At 43.4% G+C, this 19,848-nt stretch overlaps 2 protein-coding genes across 4 annotated transcripts in view; both read right to left on the bottom strand.

The window, feature by feature from the left end:
- The window catches only part of BBOX1 (gamma-butyrobetaine hydroxylase 1), a 44,922-nt gene extending 36,372 nt beyond the window's left edge, over positions 1–8,550 (bottom strand). Inside the window, exons 1-2 of one of the 3 annotated variants that reach the window (XM_074149109.1) lie at positions 8,289–8,550; positions 257–693 (exon numbers count right to left, since the gene is read on the bottom strand). In XM_074149109.1, the coding sequence (XP_074005210.1) occupies positions 257–643 (387 nt within the window). In that variant the 5' untranslated portion in view covers positions 644–693; positions 8,289–8,550. The other 2 variants (XM_074149110.1, XM_074149111.1) reach the window with 2 other exon arrangements.
- A 9,347-nt stretch (positions 8,551–17,897) lies between these two features.
- Positions 17,898–18,524, bottom strand: FIBIN (fin bud initiation factor homolog). Its single transcript, XM_074149851.1, has one exon. The coding sequence runs from the start codon at positions 18,522–18,524 to the stop codon at positions 17,898–17,900; it is 627 nt and encodes a 208-aa protein (XP_074005952.1).
- Positions 18,525–19,848: the final 1,324 nt, after the last annotated feature.

A 19,848-nucleotide genomic window follows, 5' to 3' on the forward strand; every position in this document is an offset into this window, starting at 1 on the left:
CAATTATATTCTAAAATCCGAAGCCTGGCTTGCTGTGCTCTCTGCGTAACATCTATAAAGTGAAGCTTCATATAAAGGTGGGAAGATCTGCGTTCCCCAAATTGCAATTATTCCTAAAAGCTTTGCAAATACAGGGTGGGGTTTGGACAAACAAATTGCGATTAAAATATAACCTGGGACTGCCTCTAATTTACAGATTAACAAGCATTGTTAGACGGGTTTCACGAGAGGCAGAATGGAGGTTTGCTTCAAATACCTTTTTTCTATCTGCCAGGGCGACTTCCTTCACCACGATGTCCACGTCCAGGTCCTCGAAGACCAGCCTGCGCGCCCTGGCCGACTGCAGGAAGCAGTGGGGACACTGGCAGTTGTCCCTCAGCCAGACGCAGGGGTAGCGGCTCTCGCTCCCGTCCTCCCACTCCACCCGGACAAAATGACCCGCATCCAAAGCTTCCACCTTCTGGATCCCCGGGTTCATGCTGATCGGCCGGGCGGCGCGGAGCCCCGCAGCAGCGATGTCCCGCTGGCGATGGCCAGTAGTCCCAGTGAGCAGGCTCCTGCCCTTCTGCGCCGGCGGCAGGCAGCACGCCCTGCCTCCGGGGACTTTGGCCCTCGGCAGGACCTTAGCCACCGCCCTCCACATTTTGGCTTCTTTAATGAAATCCTCGGAGGGAGAACGCCTTCCTGGAGTTCCTAAAACGCCATGAAGAGCAGTTTAATACTGATGGAGTCAGTATAGCAGAAAGACTATTTTAAGATGATTCTCCCCTCCCTTCCTGCTACCTAGACCTTTAGAAACATTCATTATCTGTTGCTTTTTGAGGCGCAGAGGATGAATTGAGACCCACCTACTCAAAATTCCCATAGTTCAGCAATTTACTTCATCATTGTGGCCATCTTTTGTTTCTGCAGTCAGTTCATTACATATTGCACAAATAGCCTCTTTTAAAAAGACTCCTCAAGATCAGTTCCACAAATCAAAAGCAAGAGTACCTAAAGGGTGGGTTGAAGGATGATGGAGCTGGACTCTTTTCAGTGGTTTCCAGAGACAGGATGAGGGGCAATGGGCACAAGCTGGAACATAGGAAGTTCCATTTAAATATGAGGAGAAACTTCTTTACTTTGAGGGTGACAGAGCCCTGGAACAGGCTGCCCAGGGAGGTCGTGGAGTCCCCTTCTCTGGAGATTTTCAAGACCTGCCTGGATGCAGTCCTGAGTGATGTGCTCTGGGCAATCCTGCTTCAGCAGGGGAGTTGGACTAGATGATCTCTAGACGTCCCTTCCAACTCTGACAATTCCGTGATTCCGTGAGTTACTACCAACCATGTTCAAAAGCTGAAGCCTTAAAGTACACACACCTTAATTCTTAGGGTGGCTACTATGGAAAAGAGAACACAGAATCCATCTCTTGTAAACATGACTTTAGCTACAGCAACAGAGTTCTGCAAGAGCTCCTCTCTCCTCTCACAGCTGAACTGCTTTCTATAGATACACTCTTATTTAAAGCTAGCTGCGTTCTGCACTGCAGAAAGATGATCCATCCAAATCTTAAATTAGAAAAGAGTTCTGGTCTAATGTTTTTCTTACTCAGAAACATACTTGGCCTCCCCCTGAAACAATAAATCATTACATATATTTTTAATAGAGTGTTTAACCATCTCAAATATTGCGTATTTATTCAGTATCTTTTTCTGTTGTTTTTGTTCTTAAGCTCACAGGGCAATATATTGACACCCTGCCAGGACCAAAGTCCCCCCAGTTATCTTTGCACAGGAAAAACCTCATTGGTTTCAGTATTTTGACTCACTAAGAGTTGCCAGGTTTTTTAATTTTTTTTCCTTTGCTACATGTTAGAACTAGGTTGTACAGGACCCTTGGGTCTCCTTTTATTTTTTTTTCATTTGACTGAGTATAAAAAAACTCAGAATATTGATTTCTACTTTCTCTTACTTGCACACAGTAGTCCCATCAAAACCCAGTAATTCTCACTTGCAATGCAGGCCAAGCCACAGCTAGTTTTGTGTGTACAGACTGAAATCTCTTTTATATCTAGAGAGATATAAAAACTTCTACATATATATAAGTACACAAACATACATATGTAAATATATATCTCCACCTTAATTCTAAAGGATTATTCAAGTAACTCAATTTTCCTCCGAACTGTAAAAATATTTATACCACAAGACTGACTGCAGTCTCCCTCTGAAATTTCCTGGACAAAGTTTTATTATGTATGACTGCAAAGATGTGGTATGATTTAGGGATTTTAACATGTGATAATTGGATACTTATTCTAATCTCCTTGAAACAAAAGACAAGTACTGGAACACAAAGAAGGTTTCTACTATACCGAAACTTTAGAATATCTGGTTTCCAAAAAAAAAAAAACCAAACACCAGGACAACCATCAACAATTCATTTTAACATATTGTAAGCTTTTGCCACATCTGTACTGGTTTCGGGATAGTTCTCTGTTCAGGGCAGTGGATTACCTGATGGTAAATACGCTTAAGCAACCAAAATATAGTTTAGATGGAATAAGGACAATTAAGGTGCAGGAGCATCTGTCATCCGTCATTGGCCAGTTCAGCCTAAACCACGACAGCAAGTCACAAAATCATTGCCTAATTGCTTAGGCAACTCAGAAGCTGTTGATACTTGCCCTGCTACATATGAAGTTATCTGAATCCCTGACCCATATCGAAAGTCAGCATGATGCAGACAGAACTGAGTATCCTCACACATACCCCTAATCCAGTTTATCCAAGATTGGTGATCAAGTAGCTGCACACCATAAAACTTTTAAGGCACGATAAGGTAAGCAAGATCAGAAACTTCCTGACATCTGAATTGTCCAGCACAAAGCATGGTGCTCACATCCACTTCAATTTAAGAACACTGCTAGAAAGCATATGAGCAACATCAATGGTCGGATCAATTTATTCCACCTGCCTTTCAGTGTATGAGGAATTGAAGCACAGAGCACTCTTCCCAGAATCAACTACCTAGCTCCTTTAGGGATACAGATGCTTTTCTCTGTGTGCAGCCCTGAGTAACATGCTCTAACATGCTCTAGGCAATCCTGCTTCAGCAGGGGAGTTGGACTAGATGATCTCTATGGTCCCTTCCAACTCTAAAAAAAATTCAGTGAAATTCAGTGAATATAAGTAGGTACTCTGTAGGTATCTGCTTAAGACAAGACCATGAGAACAGAATTTGCTTCTGAAGTTTAAGGCCACCAGAAAGTTCCTCTGGCTTACCAGAGGGGGGCAGGGGAAATTCTGACAACTGGGTAAACATAATACACTCACCTAAATAGTTCATTACATAGTTTGTCCATAATGTACTTCATACATTCATCCATCCAGTAGCTCATGCACTGGTTTTGTACACAATTTTCTCATCGTACTTAAGTAGCTTACCAAATAGTTTAAGTATCATTCACATGCTTAGAGCTTAACCTAAACAAAGGCTCTTTTTCTTTTAACTTTAGCATGGAGGTTATAACCACCTGGACGTTGTATATGAACTTATTATAAATATTTTTCTTCAAAATGGCAAAACAAGGGACAGGAAAAAATATTTAAGCCTTTACTTTCTGACTGTCAACTGTCTCTCAGGGAAGATGGAGGTTATAACCACCTGGACGTTGTATATGAACTTATTATAAATATTTTTCTTCAAAATGGCAAAATAAGGGACAGGAAAAAATATTTAAGCCTTTACTTTCTGACTGTCAACTGTCTCTCAGGGAAGATTCATCACTAAGTTTAAAGTCCAACGGGAACCCTGCCAGATTCAAAGGGCTTCTAGGGATCTATTTTACCATTCAATTAAGAAATCTGAACCTGCTTCTAAGAAACTCCTCATAACACTACTGGTAACAGAAAATCACATCAGAATTTTCTGTTATGCCAAGAAACTAAGGTGAATTTATTGTCTTCCTATCACAGATGTCACTTAACTGGTATTTGTTCACCTGGTAATGGATAACTCACACAAAATGCACGTCAAGCAGAATCTCTTCTAAATCTCTGACAGTAACTTTTGTAAATGCTTTGGAACAAAAGGTCAGCCTAAAAAAACCAGATGCAACCAATCCTGCCAGACACAATTTCTAGTTAAAAAAAGAATTAAAAAAAACCCAAACTTGTGGAAGTTACTGAGATGAGTTACATGTAATTTATGTTACAGTGGGGAAGGTCGTAAGCCAAACGGGAATTTTCACCTTTGCTCGGATGCGAGAAGCTTGTACAGCAGGGTTCACCTCGCCTAACTTCAGACAGGTACCATAGTGACCTACACCTGAACATCACATGCACTATCCCCAACACTCCTAACTAACAGGCACATCTGGATCATGATTAGGTGGACCTTGTCAGAAACCTGCTTTAGGATGAGAAGAACTGAACCCTCATTTCTCTCCACCAATTACAGAAAGAGCCTCAGCAACCAGCTCCAACATGGATGTTTTTGCAGTGTTTGCATTCAGCAAGACCACTTTCCATGGCATTAATTTTATGATTAACTGATGCTTCTGTTTAGAGACAACCATTGCTACATACAATTCACTAAACACGATCCTGCTGGGAGAATTGTGGATAGTGGCAGCCCTGAACATTACTGCCACGCAGGGAAAGCCTACGCTGTTGTCGGTGGTACCCCTGTTCCACGAGACTTCAGGTCTTGGTGTCATCAGTCAAACCTGTTGGTCATCACAAAGCACTCCCTTGAAATACTCCCAGTCCTAAGAGACAGAATCTGAACCAGCACTGCATCCTGCAAAGAGAGGGAGGATCTCCTTCCCAGGCTGCGGCAGGAGCCTTCGGTATGTTTAAGGTAGGAAACCATTCCACTGGACACTATGCAATACTAATAAAAAACATTATATGTAGCTTTTTTAATGTGCTTATCTACTTTGTCTGCCGTTACTCTGCCTCAAGACTCCAGACATATTCAGCTCTTTCATTTATGTCTATTTACTGAAGTCAATGAACTCGTACCTGCAAAATACCACTGTTAAATAGGAGAGAATTGGGCCCCCCAGCTCTACTACTATTCATTTTGCTGGTGATGCAAGAGCAAGTCATGAAAATTATTATAGCAAAAAGATTTCCCTTGTGGTGAAGTTACGCATTTGCTGTTTAAATACACTGCAGTGTTTGCATTAAACTGCTGTTTCCGTCTTCACTGCAAAGCAATTTCTCGGGTTAGCCACCTACCGAGAGAAATCTTGTAACAGTAAAAAGCCTGTTTATTGTTTTCCCTGAGTTTGTCATATCATGATGTCATTACTAGAATGAAAACCCAGATGACAGTGATTAAAAATATCTGCTACAGCATCCCCTTTAGATGTTTTTCTTCTTAGACACAAACATTACATAGATCTGCAAGTCTACTTTTTGTCCCATACGCACAGCATCACAGCAGAAACTTCTCCCTTCAGTAGGATTTTTTTCCAGTTTGCATCAGTGGGGTGCTAGAGTATTCTGGGTCAAATTCTCCACAGAGGCTACTCGGAATGTCTGCACTGGACTACTCCAATAAGGCATTTCACACAACTTCTTACTACCCTGTTCAGCCTTCCCAGCTGGGGTCTCTGTGCCAGGTGAGGGGGGGGCACACCAAGCTCCCTCTTTCTCACCTGCACCGTGCAAGACCTGGGTGGTCAGGCTATCCAGCTGCAGGTCACAGACGCAGGACACAGCATCCAGCCATCCTGACCCTCCCAGAGAGCACCAGCCTCCAGCACCCCAAACCAGCAAGGGGCAAGAAATTAACTACCAACTTCTGCTGAAAGAGAAGGTCAACGCCAGCATTTCTCTCTCCTGCAGCAATGGATGACAGATGGCAGAGAGCTGGGATGAAACGTTCCTCAAGTAGCACTGGCAAGCCCCTAGCCGCCCCATGAACAAGAAACCCCAGCCTGAGGGCTCTGCCTGTTTCCAGGGTGTTGTAAGGAAAGAAACCCACAGACTGGGTGAATTTGTCTGGAAATTGTGTGCTATTCCTGATTTCTAATCAAGTGATTTTTCTTTATGTTGAGAGTGTATAGAACGTTAAGGTAAGCTCACAAATGGCAGTGAAGAACTTGGAACTGTTCCTATTGGTATCTTCAGAAAATCCTGTAATTGCATGCTTAGACATACTGCACAGAAGCCAACTAACATCTTCCCACGCAATGACAAAGAAAACATTCTTCCCCCTTTACTAGTAGGCATATCTAGAAAAAGTGTAACTGGTCAAAATGACCATTTCCATTCCTGATCAGTAATTTGGGTGATACTGCCATTTTCCCAAAACCTTTGTGTTAAGACGTGATTCTAAATGCCTGAGAAATAGAACTTTATGTTTCAAAAAACCTGGAGTCCAAGAGCCGAGCTGCTGGTAAGAAAAACAAATCCAAATGCCTAGTGCTGATGGTACCAGGCCACTGCAGAAAACACAGGTAATTCTAACGGAATCAATCACACAACATGGATTTTCCTATTGTGCTCAGTGTAGTTTTTCAATCCTTGACAGTTTAGAGGTTTGCGTTGTTATTTCTTTTTTTTTTTTTTTTTTAATTTTTACATAAAAGTAGAATGCTAATCTCAAATTAATGGAGTCTAAATTAGCAGAATTACCAGCAAGAGTTTCAGGAGTTTTTATCCCATTGCCTCCTCAAAATCTTCAGACAGACACTTATCCCTGTGCTGCTATTTTACACCTGAAATTGCATTGTGTACTAAACTACAAGCAGAACTCACTGGTTGGCCTAAAGTTAGCATTCTTATAACCATAGTCAAATCAAAGAGCAACTGATAACGCAAAGCAAATTGTCTGCATCATAGCTCTCCACATTTCTTGTCTCTGGACTACTGTTTTCTGCATGAACCTGGAAGACACCACACGTAACTCTGCTCTCAGTTATCAGACTGCAGGCTTGCATAGCTTAAAACAAATACTACCAATAGCTCCTATTAGTCACACTGTCCCCTGTGAACATCATCCAAGGCTCATGGATTTTCTGTCCACATTGTTGTTATTCACTCACAATCCTCAGCAGCATGACGAGGGTCAGCCTGGATGTTGGCAGGCAATTACAATTTAAGGTGATGCCCATCACCTGGAGGCTAGGCTTTCAGCCTTCCCCAGCTCTCCAGTCAAAAGGTAATGCTCACTTATCCTCTTTCTCAAAAATCTCTCCTTCAGCCTCCTCAAACATCACCCGCTCTCTGCTCTTCACTGACATCAGCAGTACCTTTATTGGCTTTACCTGCACAGCCACTTCAAATTTAGCTGTGGTTAATGGTACTGAATAACACGTGCTCTCCTTACGCAAGGTTAAGAAGCTGCCGAGAAACGAAGGGTATAATTATCGTGTCACAACCCAGTTTTAGCCATGCCTTAAAACCAGTTTGCTGCGTCATGAAGGGGGACAACGCAACCAGCTCCCTGTGGGATGTACCAGCGTTTAACACGGCTGCCAGCTGCACCGGAACCACCGATCCATAAAAACTTAGACAACCGCAGGAAGAGCCCACACTGGCCCCTGTTTGAACTGAGGTTTTATATCTTACAAGTACTGCCTGAGTCAAAAATCAACGCAATCTTCAGAAGAACAACAACCCTAGACTAATTAGAGCAGGCACTGCCGCCTTTGATTGCGAGGCCGAATTGCACCCTCTCGTACACACGCGTACCAAAAAGCCTCCGCAAGAAGCCGTTTGCCTGATGCTGTTATCTCAGCAAATATCTACCATAAAGGGAAGAAAATCCGCACATTTACATTACTTCACGTCCGCACAGCGCCGCGTCAGAGGGCTTCCTGTCCGGCTGCCGGGCTTCGGTCCCACGCCCGCCGTCAGCCTTCTAAATTAGCGTAATTGGAGTAAAGGGGGGCCGTGCCCGCGCTCCCCAGTGGGGCCGGGAGGGATGTTCCGGCCGATGGCGGAATAGCAGCGCCCGCCCCGCACCCCCGCTGCTCCCCGCCACCGGGCCGGGACGGCGCGGCCGCTCTCCCGACCCCCGGCCCGGCTCCCCCTTACCTGCCCGCCCGCCGCGGGGCTCGGATCCGATCGGATGGAGAGGGGCTCGGCGGATCGCGGCGAGGGGGGGGTTTCGGGTCCGGCCCCGGGGAAGCCCCCGCCGCCGCGCCCTCCCGGCGGGCAGCGGCGGGTAAGGCTGGAAACACCCGCCTGTGGTGTTTCCCAGGGAATTGGGTTCGGGGAATGTCTTTCAGGCTAAAGGGGGAGCGCTCATAAATTAGCCCCCCCCACTCCCCCCTGCCCCGTGAAACACACCGGAGAGAACTGGGCTCGGTTATTTCCTCCTCGGCACCGCGCTGACCTCGGGCTTGGCTGAGGGATGGATTTTAAAAAAGCGTTTTGCCTTGATTTGGGGATGAAGGGGTGGAGAAAGCCATCATTTCCCGTGGCTTCTTCTCCCCTGTGTGTGGTAAACATTCCCAGCCGCTTCCGGCTCCCAGTTTTAGGTGAGGAGAGAGATCAGAGCTCTCGGGACCACGGCAAGGACCTGGGAAGGAACATAGCACAGGGTGTTCTGGCTGTCCTCACCCTGTGCCATGGGTCACATGCCCTTACAACAAGAGCAAAGAGGGAAGGGGGGAAAAACAATAGAGGGAAGGGGGGAAAAAAATAGAGGGAAGGGGGAAAAAATAGAGAAAAGGGGGAAAAGGGAAGGGGGAAAAAAGCGGAGGCAGTGGGGAGGAAAGGGAAAGGGGGGGAAAGGAAAGGGGAGGGGAAAAGAAAGGGGAAACCAAACTGGGGTCAGATGTAGCCTACAGTAAACATCACCTAATATGAGAGATGGCCTTTACAGGCAAGATTTAGTGGGGCTATGGCCAAACAGAGCTATGTTGTGGCATAAAACGACCTTGCTGTTTCTGATGGAGCAGCTCTTGTCTGTATTCTCCGAGTTAATGGTGCGGATTTGTACCAGGAACCGCGTGGTGAGCAGGACCAGGGCAGTGATCGTCCCTCTGTAGTCGGCACTGGGGAGGCCGCACCTCAAAGACTGTGTTCAGTTCAGCCCCTCGCTACAGGAGGGGCATCGAGGTGCTGGAGCGTGTCCAGAGAAGAGCAACGAAGCTGGTGAGGGGTCTGGAGCACAAGTGTTATGAGGAGAGGCTGAGGGAGCTGGGGTTGTTCAGCCTGGAGAAAAGCAGGCTGAGGGGAGGCCTTATCGCTCTCTACAACTACCTGAAAGGAGGGTGTAGCGAGGTGGGGTCAGTCTCTTCTCCCAACTAACCAGCTATAGGGCAAGAGGAAATGGGCTCAAGTTGCACTAGGGGAGGTTTAGATTGGATATTAGGAAAAATTAGGTAGTGGTGGAGTCACCATCCCCGGAGGTATTTAAAAGATGGGTAGATGTGGTGCTGAGGGACATGGTTTAGTGGTGGACTTGACAGTGCTAAGTTAATGGTTGGACTCGATGATCTTAAGGGACTTTTCCAATCTAAATGATTCTGTGATTCTATGAGATGATTTTACTGTCAAACAAATCTTGTGAGCAGTAAGCTTCAGGCAGATGAGCTTCCTGGGAATAAATTTAAAAACAGCATTAACATACCCTTATTATTTAGTGCCCGATACCCTCTGGCTGGCAAATATGTTAATGCTGCATTTATTTGAACATTGTGTTTCTGGTGGTTGAAGGGAGGGAGGTTCTATCAGATAGAAATAGGGCTTGTGTAGTTGAAGGCAATGGTGGGACGTAGCACCTACCAGTTTTCAGCTGGAGTGGCCCATGTTGGTCTTCAAGTTTTCAGCTTGTACTGGACTGGAATCCTCACCTTCTTCAGTGTGCATAAGCTGGTGGCATGACTGACATGAAAAAGAAGAGCTGAACTGAAAAGGAAAACCCTTATTTTCCTCCTGATGGGAAGCTTTTTCCCAGCTGTGCAAGAGGCACCTTCTCCATTGGGCGCTCAGTGGCCATACTGTGGTCTGCAAAGCACCCAGAAAAGTCCTAGTGTCTCAGTATAACCAATAAAGGGAAAACCTTCAACATAAACGTTGCCTAAGCAGCACTTTTCGCAGACAGTAAAGCATTCACAAAGATGAAAAGTTGGCTAGTTGGATGGAAACGAGTACATGCAGAAGTGAAAATATTCAATGACTGTTTAGAGACTGTCTAAGCTTTTTGGCAGTTAAAAAGGGCTAAGACTAAGTCTGCAACTTATAGGAAATTAAATATTTTTGTTGGTAGTTATCATTCAACATCTTCAGTAAAAAACAACCTTCACGTGCCAAAGCAGTGCTGTAATGCACAAGAGTGGGATGCATTACTTTCTTTTAAGGAAAGAGTGGTTGCTTTCAAATTAGACCCCAGATCCGTTTCCCACCTTTCTTCCACATTTTTGCCTTGGTTTTTTCACCATTTTCTCTATGGAATACACATATTCTTGGTTGTCATGGCTGCCTTCCTGTTTTTTTTATTTTTTAATAAGTAACTAATGTATATCTCCCCCATCCCCCATTTAAATATGTTATTTGAAACCAGGAGCTTGAAAATTCTAAATTATTTTCAAGGTTTGATAGACTGAATGTCTGGCAGATAATTGAGTTCATTTCATATATAATGGTTACAGAATATATACTGTTTACAAATTGCTTTATTTATTTATTCCAGAGTTTTAATTACTCTTCATTACACCTTGAAAAAAAAAATAAAAAGAAAAAGGGGGAAAAAAACCAGAAAAAAAACAGGAAAAAAAAGATAATTCTGTACCTGCAGATATTTTATAAAGAGTACATACCTTATTTCCTGTGTCAATCTCTAATCTGCAAGTAACAGCTCTTTGAAAAGGGCAGGGCGAACACTGCCTATGCTGAATGTAGATTGTTGCTTGAGAAGCCACAATTTTTAATTTCCTGACTCTTATGCTATTGGTTTGGCAACCTATTACACTAACTCTAGGTTTCTCAAGTATTTTTGCTTCTTTGTTTTCTTTTAGAACCAGTGCACATCCTTTTAAATGCACACAGGCTGAAAGAAGCCATTTTATATTGTGTAAGTTTATAATTCCTTTCTTAGTTTTATTAATTAAAGGAAGAATCAAGTGAATCAATTTGTTTCAAGTATGAAGAAACAGATAAAGTGTGTCTAAATAATATATTTAGAGGTTTTTAATGAGTGAAATCTCTTATTAACGTGAACTAAGTACATAAGCATTCGTATAAATCCCCGCCAGGCGGAAAAAAAAAAGAACCAGAAGAAATCTTATTTAGGAAGAAAAGCTATACACAGACTAAGAACGGAAATATTTTTCAAGCCAAGAGGGGAACATTTTGAAGTATTATAAGCATAATAAGGAGGGTGTGAGAATTGTAATGGTCATGAGTCTCATTCCGTACCAGGAGCACTCCAAGGTGTTTGCAAGACTGGGTCTCTATTTTTATAAGGAGTGTGACATAATACGCAAGTGGAAAAGTATCCTATCCAAGTGGAAATAAAACCAAACTGCCTTCGAGATGACATAACTCAGCAAAATATGAATCATTAGTGTTGTGCCTGTATTTGCTGAGTGGCTATAAAAGAAAGAATTTTAAAAGAGGTATGCCAGAAGTGCTATATAATGAAAATCTGGACCTTATTTACTTTACAGTACGTTTACGTGCCTTTTTAGTGTCACAACGTTGTTTTGCTGAATCCTGTAGTGCAAGCTCAGTTCCCTGATTCCCTTTGGGCTTTACTCTGTCGCTATCATTCATATGGGGAAGTACGGTACCGGGGGGGTTATGCCGTAGGTTTCCATGTGACTACTAGTCCATGTGGTAAGTTACTGCCAAATAAATTGAAGGTTGGCAGCAACTGGTAGGTGAAAGACATTGCAAAATTTAAAGTCACAGGCTAATGTGCAAAAGAGCAGAAGAAGCAGAACACCCTTAGGAAGCAAACTCTGATGATTTTCCAATAAATTTGTAACCCTGACAGTAAAAGGCTACCAGACCAGTATTCCCAGTGGAGTCAGACATACCGACAGTAATAATGTTTTCCTGGTCCTGTGAGCTTCAGCTCTGCACGTGTGCTGAGGAGATACAAGCAGCAACTTACAGCAGGCCTGAGATGTCCGTGCAGCAGGGTGGACTGAAGTGTAGCTTAGAGATGTAGAGGAATTAATATTAAATTCAGTAAGACTATGTAAGTAAATAAATACCTGCATATGGTTGCGGAACCAGACACAACGCAAAGGTGATTAGGATAGGAGCTATAAATCAATATATATGTAGCACAGGGGGATGCCTGGCTTTTTGAAAACCTTAATTGCCACAGAAGTATAAATGTCGGAAACAAAAACTGGGCCTCATTGCAAATTTGCTTCTAGGGTATATCAGCATAGGGTGAACTTCAGTTCATTCTTGATATACACAGTCAGATTTATTCCTCTGCACTCATATCAGGAAAAAAAAACTAAGCATAGTTTACCTCTTGTTCATTCACTCTTTTTTTCCAGGGTTACTCTTCTGAAATGAGAGGATGTGCAAGATATTATTTAAAATTACAAACCTAGTAGCATCCTGGCTTGTGTGCTGACCTGGTTATGAACTAGCTTGTGTTTTGCTGTGCCTCTGTTAGAATCCAGAGTTAATAAGTATATTACTTTGTAAGAAAGCATAAAACCATAAAAATAATTTGCAAGATATTTAACATATGCACCCATATTACTCTGAATTTAAATATAAATCTCAGTTAAATCATATTACATTAGAAACAAACTCATTAAAAAGGACAGAGCCTGCTATTAAGAAAAGTTGACTGCTCTTGACTAACCAAAGAGTTGTCAACACAGAAAGTGTATGGTAAAGAATTCTTTATCATTACCCAGGTAAAGGCATAAAAAGCTCTTAGACAAATTTAAGTAAAAAAGCTGAGAACCTAAGACCAAAGGCCCCCTGGCTTGGACCTAGCACTAAACTGAAAGTCTTGGTCACATTATTTTTGAGAAGAGATGGTACGTAGACAGAAAAAAACATCTTGCAGTTTGGACAGTGTGTCTATAGTAAAGTCTTGATTATTTATGCTAAAACTAATTTATAATGGTGACTCCTGTTGCAGCAAAATGTTTGCAGCGTGGAAGAACCATGGAAAATATGATGCAAGTACATAGCTTTTTCAGTTGTCCTGCACTTGCCAATATCTAGCGCTGGATAATGAATCTCTCCCTGAGCCAACCTTGTCCAAGGACTTCCCCCCTCCCCCTACCCCCCCAAGAAAGTTCAGACACAAACAATTACTACTACATAGGCAGTTTCTAAGCACTTAAAGGAGGTGTAGATACATCCTAAGGAAGGTTCTCACCTGAAAATATGATACACTTGCATTGTCTTTCCTTGTGAAAGAATGTTAATGGCATGTTGGAGACCGTCAGCGATACCTCCCCAAGGTAAGGCAGTTTTCAAGGACGAATGACTCTACAAGCCATGAATGACTCTGTCCAAGCCACATCATTAAAAATGTAATGATTATGGAGACCATATGTTTTTCGTGTTACAGAATTAGTCATTAAGTTCTGCCTTTTACAGTTGTAAACTGATCTTGTAGGTAGGATGACAACTTTATGAAGAAAATAAAATAAGCACAGAGCTACAGTCTTTTTATGTGTATGTATTCTAATAAAAGCTTTTTTAAAAAGCACGTAGTGGGTTCAATATTTTTGCCAGTTTCATATACTTCAGGAATGAAATATGGACCCACAAATTGTTCAGTTTTTGCTAATGGCTCACCAACAATCAAAGTAATAGAAAATAAATTCCCCAATGGCCTCTAACTAAAAATATGTTTTAAAAGATAGAAAAAATGCCAAATTTTGAACATACAGGGTTACTTCAGCAATAATGGCTGTCAAATACATTTCACTCAACAACACTTTAGTGTTAGCTGAAAACTTCTTTACCAGTCACAAAAGCGATAACTGAGAAGCATGAGTAAGAAGTTAGTAAAACAACATGAAGCCCATCTAAATAATCAGCTACACCAACAGCAACAGATGCACCCAATAGAATTTCTTCTCAAAATAAGCGTTTTCAAGGTAAGATTATAACCAGAGCTGATAGTTTCTCTGTAGCTCACCAGGTTGTTTCTATTGACTAAGGTAAGTATATTTTTTGCTTCAGAGGTACGCGTCTTGGCAACCTGTGTCTGAGCAGATGACAACCTATGGGAGCAACAACTTAGCTTCAGGCAATGCATACACCCAGCTTGGCGCGCACAGGATTTTCAAGAGGCTTACCATGTTTTTGAAAGCTTCACTCGACTTCTCTCTTTCTCAGGATGGTTCTGGGGAGGTCAACCTGTGAAACTTTGGAAGCTATGATTTAGAAAGCCACAATTTGCACCACCACCCGCCCCCCTCCTTAAATTCCCAGTCACAGACTTGTCAGGAGGCAAGCACAGCCTTTTCTTTCCCAAGCTTTTGTTAGTGCTGATGTGAGACACTCTGAGCTTCTTCCTCCCTATGTATATGTCAGTAGACGTGAGAATGTCCACAGCAGAGCACTGCCTTCAAAAGTAACCTGCGTCTCTTAATGCCTTTCTTTGACTCTTGATGAGTTAAATCACAGTCTGAGTGGCAAAGAAAACTTAAGTATTAAGTAAGCTCTCTATGACTGTTCCAGCTGCATTAGTTGAAGGTTTTTTTTGAAAACATTGTCATCTACTCTTCAGTACCATCAAGTCTTTAATAAATTCAGAAAACATAGTCTGAAAATCTCCAGAAAATTACAGAAAAGACCAAGTCAGCTTAATCTTAGTTTGAACTTCTACATAAAAAAAAAAAAAAAAAAGAAAAAAGAAAAAAAGAAAAAGAAAAAGAAAAAGAAAAGAAAATAAAGAGCCCAGTACTGATGCAATATTTAAACACAACAGGAGGAGCTATTGGGTCAAAATAGCTGCTACAATCATCCTTTTAAATCTCTCTGCTTACAAGTCCTTACTGAGTTTTCAATGATAAAAAGGCCTTTACTATTTGAAATAGGCTGTATAAAACCAGAGGATCTTCATCTCTTCTAATTAAATAAGTTTTATCAGGTAAAAAAAGCAAAAGCAGAAAAAAAAATATGATTGCAAAGAGGATTGCAATATAGTTTTCATAGGTTTTAAAGAACTATTTTGAATTTTAAACTTTAAACTGCTTGGATATCACTAAATACCCAGTTCTTGCAAGAACTGCAGATTTATAAAGGCTATTTAATGTATCAGCTCTGACTCAAAATTGATACGTTTAATAGATATTTAATATAGACATTTGCTTAGACTGGCCAAAATGCTGTAAATCAAATTCTAGTAGATTTAAATGTCCTGAAAGAGTTTTATACTGGCTTGATCAAATCCATGTAAGATTGACCTTTTTTACTCATCGTGTGAACTTACGCATAGACCAGACTCAGATATACGCATTTTCTTTTTTGAAAGAGAACATTTAAAACCTTTTATAATCAAAGTCACAGAGCAGAATTCTGATTTTGTTTCAATTTCCAATGTAAAAAAGTTTTCATTTTTCTGAAACATAAGTCAATGGAGATATTTATCAAAAATTAATATTTATCATATGAAACATTAGTGTGGAGTTTAAAGAACCAGGTTTTGTTTCATTAGGTGACAACTTACAGACAGGGGTGTTGAGCAGAATGAGTTACACTATAAATCTCCGCAGGTCACATAATCTACTTTGAAAAGTAAGCGCTCTGCAAACATTTACTCTCTTGGTATGCTGCGTATGTTGGGATAGTTTGAGCTTGACTAAAAGTTTGCTACTGCAAGTAGAATAGCCAAGGCACTCCAAGCATATTTAAGAAGCTGTGTTTTACACTACTACCACTACTATTTTTCTATTAGGATTTGAATACTGCTGTCATATGGCTAGAAAAGCTAGCATGGCCTGCTGCTTTAGTTTCTTTACTGATGTTTACAATTCATATTTTACCCAATGACTCAGAAAGTGGGTAAGCAGAGACTAAAAGGACTTCCAAGAAGCATCAGGGCACAAATGGAACCACAGGACATCTTTGGCACCTACTTCTAAAGGGGTAAAATTCAGAGAGAAATGAGAGACTGGATGTGAATGAAACCCTCAGGCACTTTTAGAGCTTGGTCCATCTCAGAAATGCTGTATGGTTTGCTCCTGTGTTGTTACATCTAACCCTAGTGGCAAAGGAAAGGATCACAAGAAAATTAATTTTTAAGAGCTAGAACCTGTCATACCTTCTAACTTGACAAAATACTTGAAAATTACACTGAGTAGTTCCACCGAAGTCGATGAATAAAATGGTTTCTTCTTTTGAAGCCAGATCTTCAAAAATCCTGGGGATCTAAAGATGCAAATTGACATGTAAAGTTTCCTGCTAGGAGCCACAACTCACTCACTGCCTTTAGCGAAAGCGAGCTGTCTGGATGGTCCAGAGGTCCTGTAGGAACGCGCCTTCATCAAACATGTCCTGGTGTCTTCAGCGCTCTGGTCCCAGGTGACTTATGTTGACCCACTGCACTGCTGAGTAACTTACCAACTGGATGGGCTGCAGAACAAACTATAACTGAATGCAAGTAGGGTTAACAAGATCAGACTTCAGATGTGCATCAAGTAGTTTCTCTTCCAGGGCCACGAGGAGGTTGTGAGTTTCTTAAAAAAGCTTACAAATGCCAAAAAATCTACCCTACGTGCCCTTCTGTATCACTTCTTTTAACGAAACTTGCTTACCTCTTGAGTCTGTAGATTTTTATTTGTTTTTACTAAAAAGCAAGTTATTTCATTTGGCAGAACCTACACACAAAAATTTTTGCTGAAAAGACATATTACAACATGTTTTAAATCGAGAGTGTCTCAGGCAGAGCAATAAAAGAAAAAAAAAGTGCTTTAACATTGTTTTCAAATATTTATTAAAACAACATATGAACTTTTTTCATCCAAACAGTGATTCTTCCTGCAGTATCTGTAACTTAGTAGCCATATTACCCCCAATTGACAATTAAATAGCAACGAATCTAAAAACCCAAACAATCCTCCCCTCCTTCCCACTGGGCACTTTTGCTATTGTCTAGGAGTACAAATAATTTCATTAATAGCTTAGCTAGCAAAAGTACAAAGGCACCGACAAGACATGTCACTGTGCTAGCACAGACAAAACCTTTTTTTCTGCTTTAGAAACATGCTCTAAGAAATCTGGCTCTCAAATTGGGGATCTGAAACTACAATCACCACTAGGGCTCCTTCTCCTTACTATAAAAATCTGCATCAGCATTCTCAGGATCTGACATAAGCCTTTTTGGCTGGCTCTTGGGGTTGTGATAGCTTAGAGTCACAGATAAGCAAGCCTGGAAGAGTACAAATCCCGCCAGAATAGTTTCCATCTTTCAAAACACAAATGGAAATCACAGCTTCAAGTTATGTAGTAGAACAATGTTTAACGTGCGTAGAATACATACCATTATAAAAGGTTAAGAAAGTTAATAGAGGGCCAGAGGTTTCACCCTGAAGGAGACTAACAACAAAAGCAATTTAAGCATCTGCTACACGCGAGCCCAGTGAGCACCACGCTTTATCCACGTTTGCGGCAGGTGAGCTGTAGTAGAACAGCCGATATATAGACCGACGACAGGGAATCGGGAGACGAGAAAGCTTACTTCGCTTTGTAACCAAGGATGAAGGACATAACATGGGATTATTCTTTAAATATGGGATATTAACTTAGACATACCTCTAACCTCCTGGTTTATAGAAGTGCGCTATTTGTTTAGGAATTCAAACGTAATAAATAAGTTTCTCCAGGATGAAGGATGCATTTGCGCGAGGAGGTGCTCCTTCCAGCCAGACCTGGCACGCTGGAGGCAGGGCTACGGGCCCCGTCCGAAGCCCCTTGCACCTGGGGGTGTGGAGGGGACTGGGGGGTCCCGTCTCAGCCCCGGAGATAGTCGTTCTTGAGGCGGCTGAGGCGGGCGCCGTGGCTGCGGACGGTGAGAGCGAGGAGGTCATGCTTGTCCCGCAGCCCGCTGGAGATGTGGCGGGTCTCCCGGAGCAGGGCTCGGGCATGAAGCAGCAACCCCAAGAAGCTGTCGCCCAGGCGGGCTTCCTCCCGGCCCCCTTGCTCCTGCCCCTGACGGAACTTGCCCTCCAGCTCGCTCAGCGACCGGTCCGAGCTGGAGTAGGCGTCGCTGATCTGGGCGGACTCCCGGCGCAGGTAGGTGCTGTAGCTCTCCTCCCCGTCCAGGTCGTAGGAGATGCTCTTGCCGATGCCCTCCAGCACCCGGCCCGCGTCCTCCACCTGCCGGCCCAGCACCGTCAGCTCCTCCCGCAGGCTCAGCCCGTCGCCCGCCGCCGCCGAACCGCCGCACCGCCGCTGCTCGCTCACCCTGAAGAGCAGCTGGCAGCGCTCGGGGTCGTCGTTCTCCTCGTAGTCCCCGTCGGGGACGAAGTAGTGGTGCAAGGTCCCGTTGGACATCTCGGGGTACAGCGGGCCCTCGAAGTAAGCCCGGCAGAGGCTGCAGAGGCAGCCCAACCACAGCAAGAGCAGGGCTGCCGGCATGCTGCGGCCGGCGGGCAGCTTAGGGGCGGGGGGCTCCGCGCTGCCCACCCCCCATGGGAGTCCCCCGTCCCCCGCCCCGCAGGCGCAGCCGGCTCCGCTGCGGGTCGGGTCGGGTCGGGTCGGGTGGCGGCGGTGGCGGCGGCAGACGCGGAGCCCCGGCGGCGGTCTGGGGCCGGGTGCCGGCGCGCCGCCTTTAAAAGCCAGGCAGCCCGCAAGGAGGAGGAAGCGGCCCCCGGGCCGCTCCCCGCCCCGGGCATCGGCCGGCGGGACCCGCGGGCACCGCCCCCGGGTATCCCCCCCCCGCCCCCGGCATCACCCCCCTCGAGATGTCCAGCGCAGGGAGGGAAGGGAGAAACGCACACCTTTCTCCCCTTAATAAACACACACTCACAGCCCCCACCCCCCAAACCTGGAATTGCTCGGCTTTGCTCATTTTCCCGTTAGAAATGACTACTTTGCTGATAATCTGAGTTTCACAGAAGCTCCGCATCCCCCACAGCAAGCACAGGGTGTGGGGCAGAGGGGCTTCGGCAGAGCTGCAACCATGCTTAAGCGCTCAGGCCGCATGGTTTGTCACCAATTAAAAGCTTGAAAGGGAATAAGATGCAGGTTCAGGCAAAAATATAAGGTCTAGTGCAATAAACCTCGATAGGGTAAAGATGGGGAGATGAAATGCAAATTCTGTTCTTAAATAAAAAGTCAAATGTGTTTGAGGAAAATCCAAATGCAGTTGTTTGAGGAAAATCCAAATACAGTTCATCCTACGGCGCTGACCATGTAAAATTTTAAGCGTTTCGCTTTCATAGAACAATATTCTGCATGAATGCAGTAGCTGGGTTACAGCAGGGTGGAACCTTGCACGTAACTAGTATACATCTGTCTTTACTATTTTTGAGTTGTTAAGTCAAGGTGAGATCACAAAAAGAAAGGGTCTGTAAAGTTAGCAGCTCCTTTCACATCATCTGTCCTCCTTCATGGAAAACATCACCAGCTAGCCGAGATTGCACCAAATCCTGCAGTCATACAGAGTTATAAGTCCCACTGCCGTTCGTGAGGGCTTTGCATGCAAAAATACTTATATCTCCTCTTTAATGTAAATATTTAAACTGTCATCCTGATACTTTCTGCATGTTGTAAATAAGTATGATATTTACAGTTAACTTCATTGGGAAACAGGCCAGACAATTATGAAGTATCTCTACTTTTTTGACTATTATGCTGGGCGTTGTAGATCAGAGCCTTATGGGGCTCAGGGGACTTTGGCTCTACTGTGTTTTATGCTGCCATGACTTTAGACACCTACATTTTAAATGCAGAGTCTCCA

Source organism: Numenius arquata, chromosome 6, assembly GCF_964106895.1.
Source record: "Numenius arquata chromosome 6, bNumArq3.hap1.1, whole genome shotgun sequence".
Classification (NCBI taxonomy): Eukaryota; Metazoa; Chordata; class Aves; order Charadriiformes; family Scolopacidae; genus Numenius; species Numenius arquata.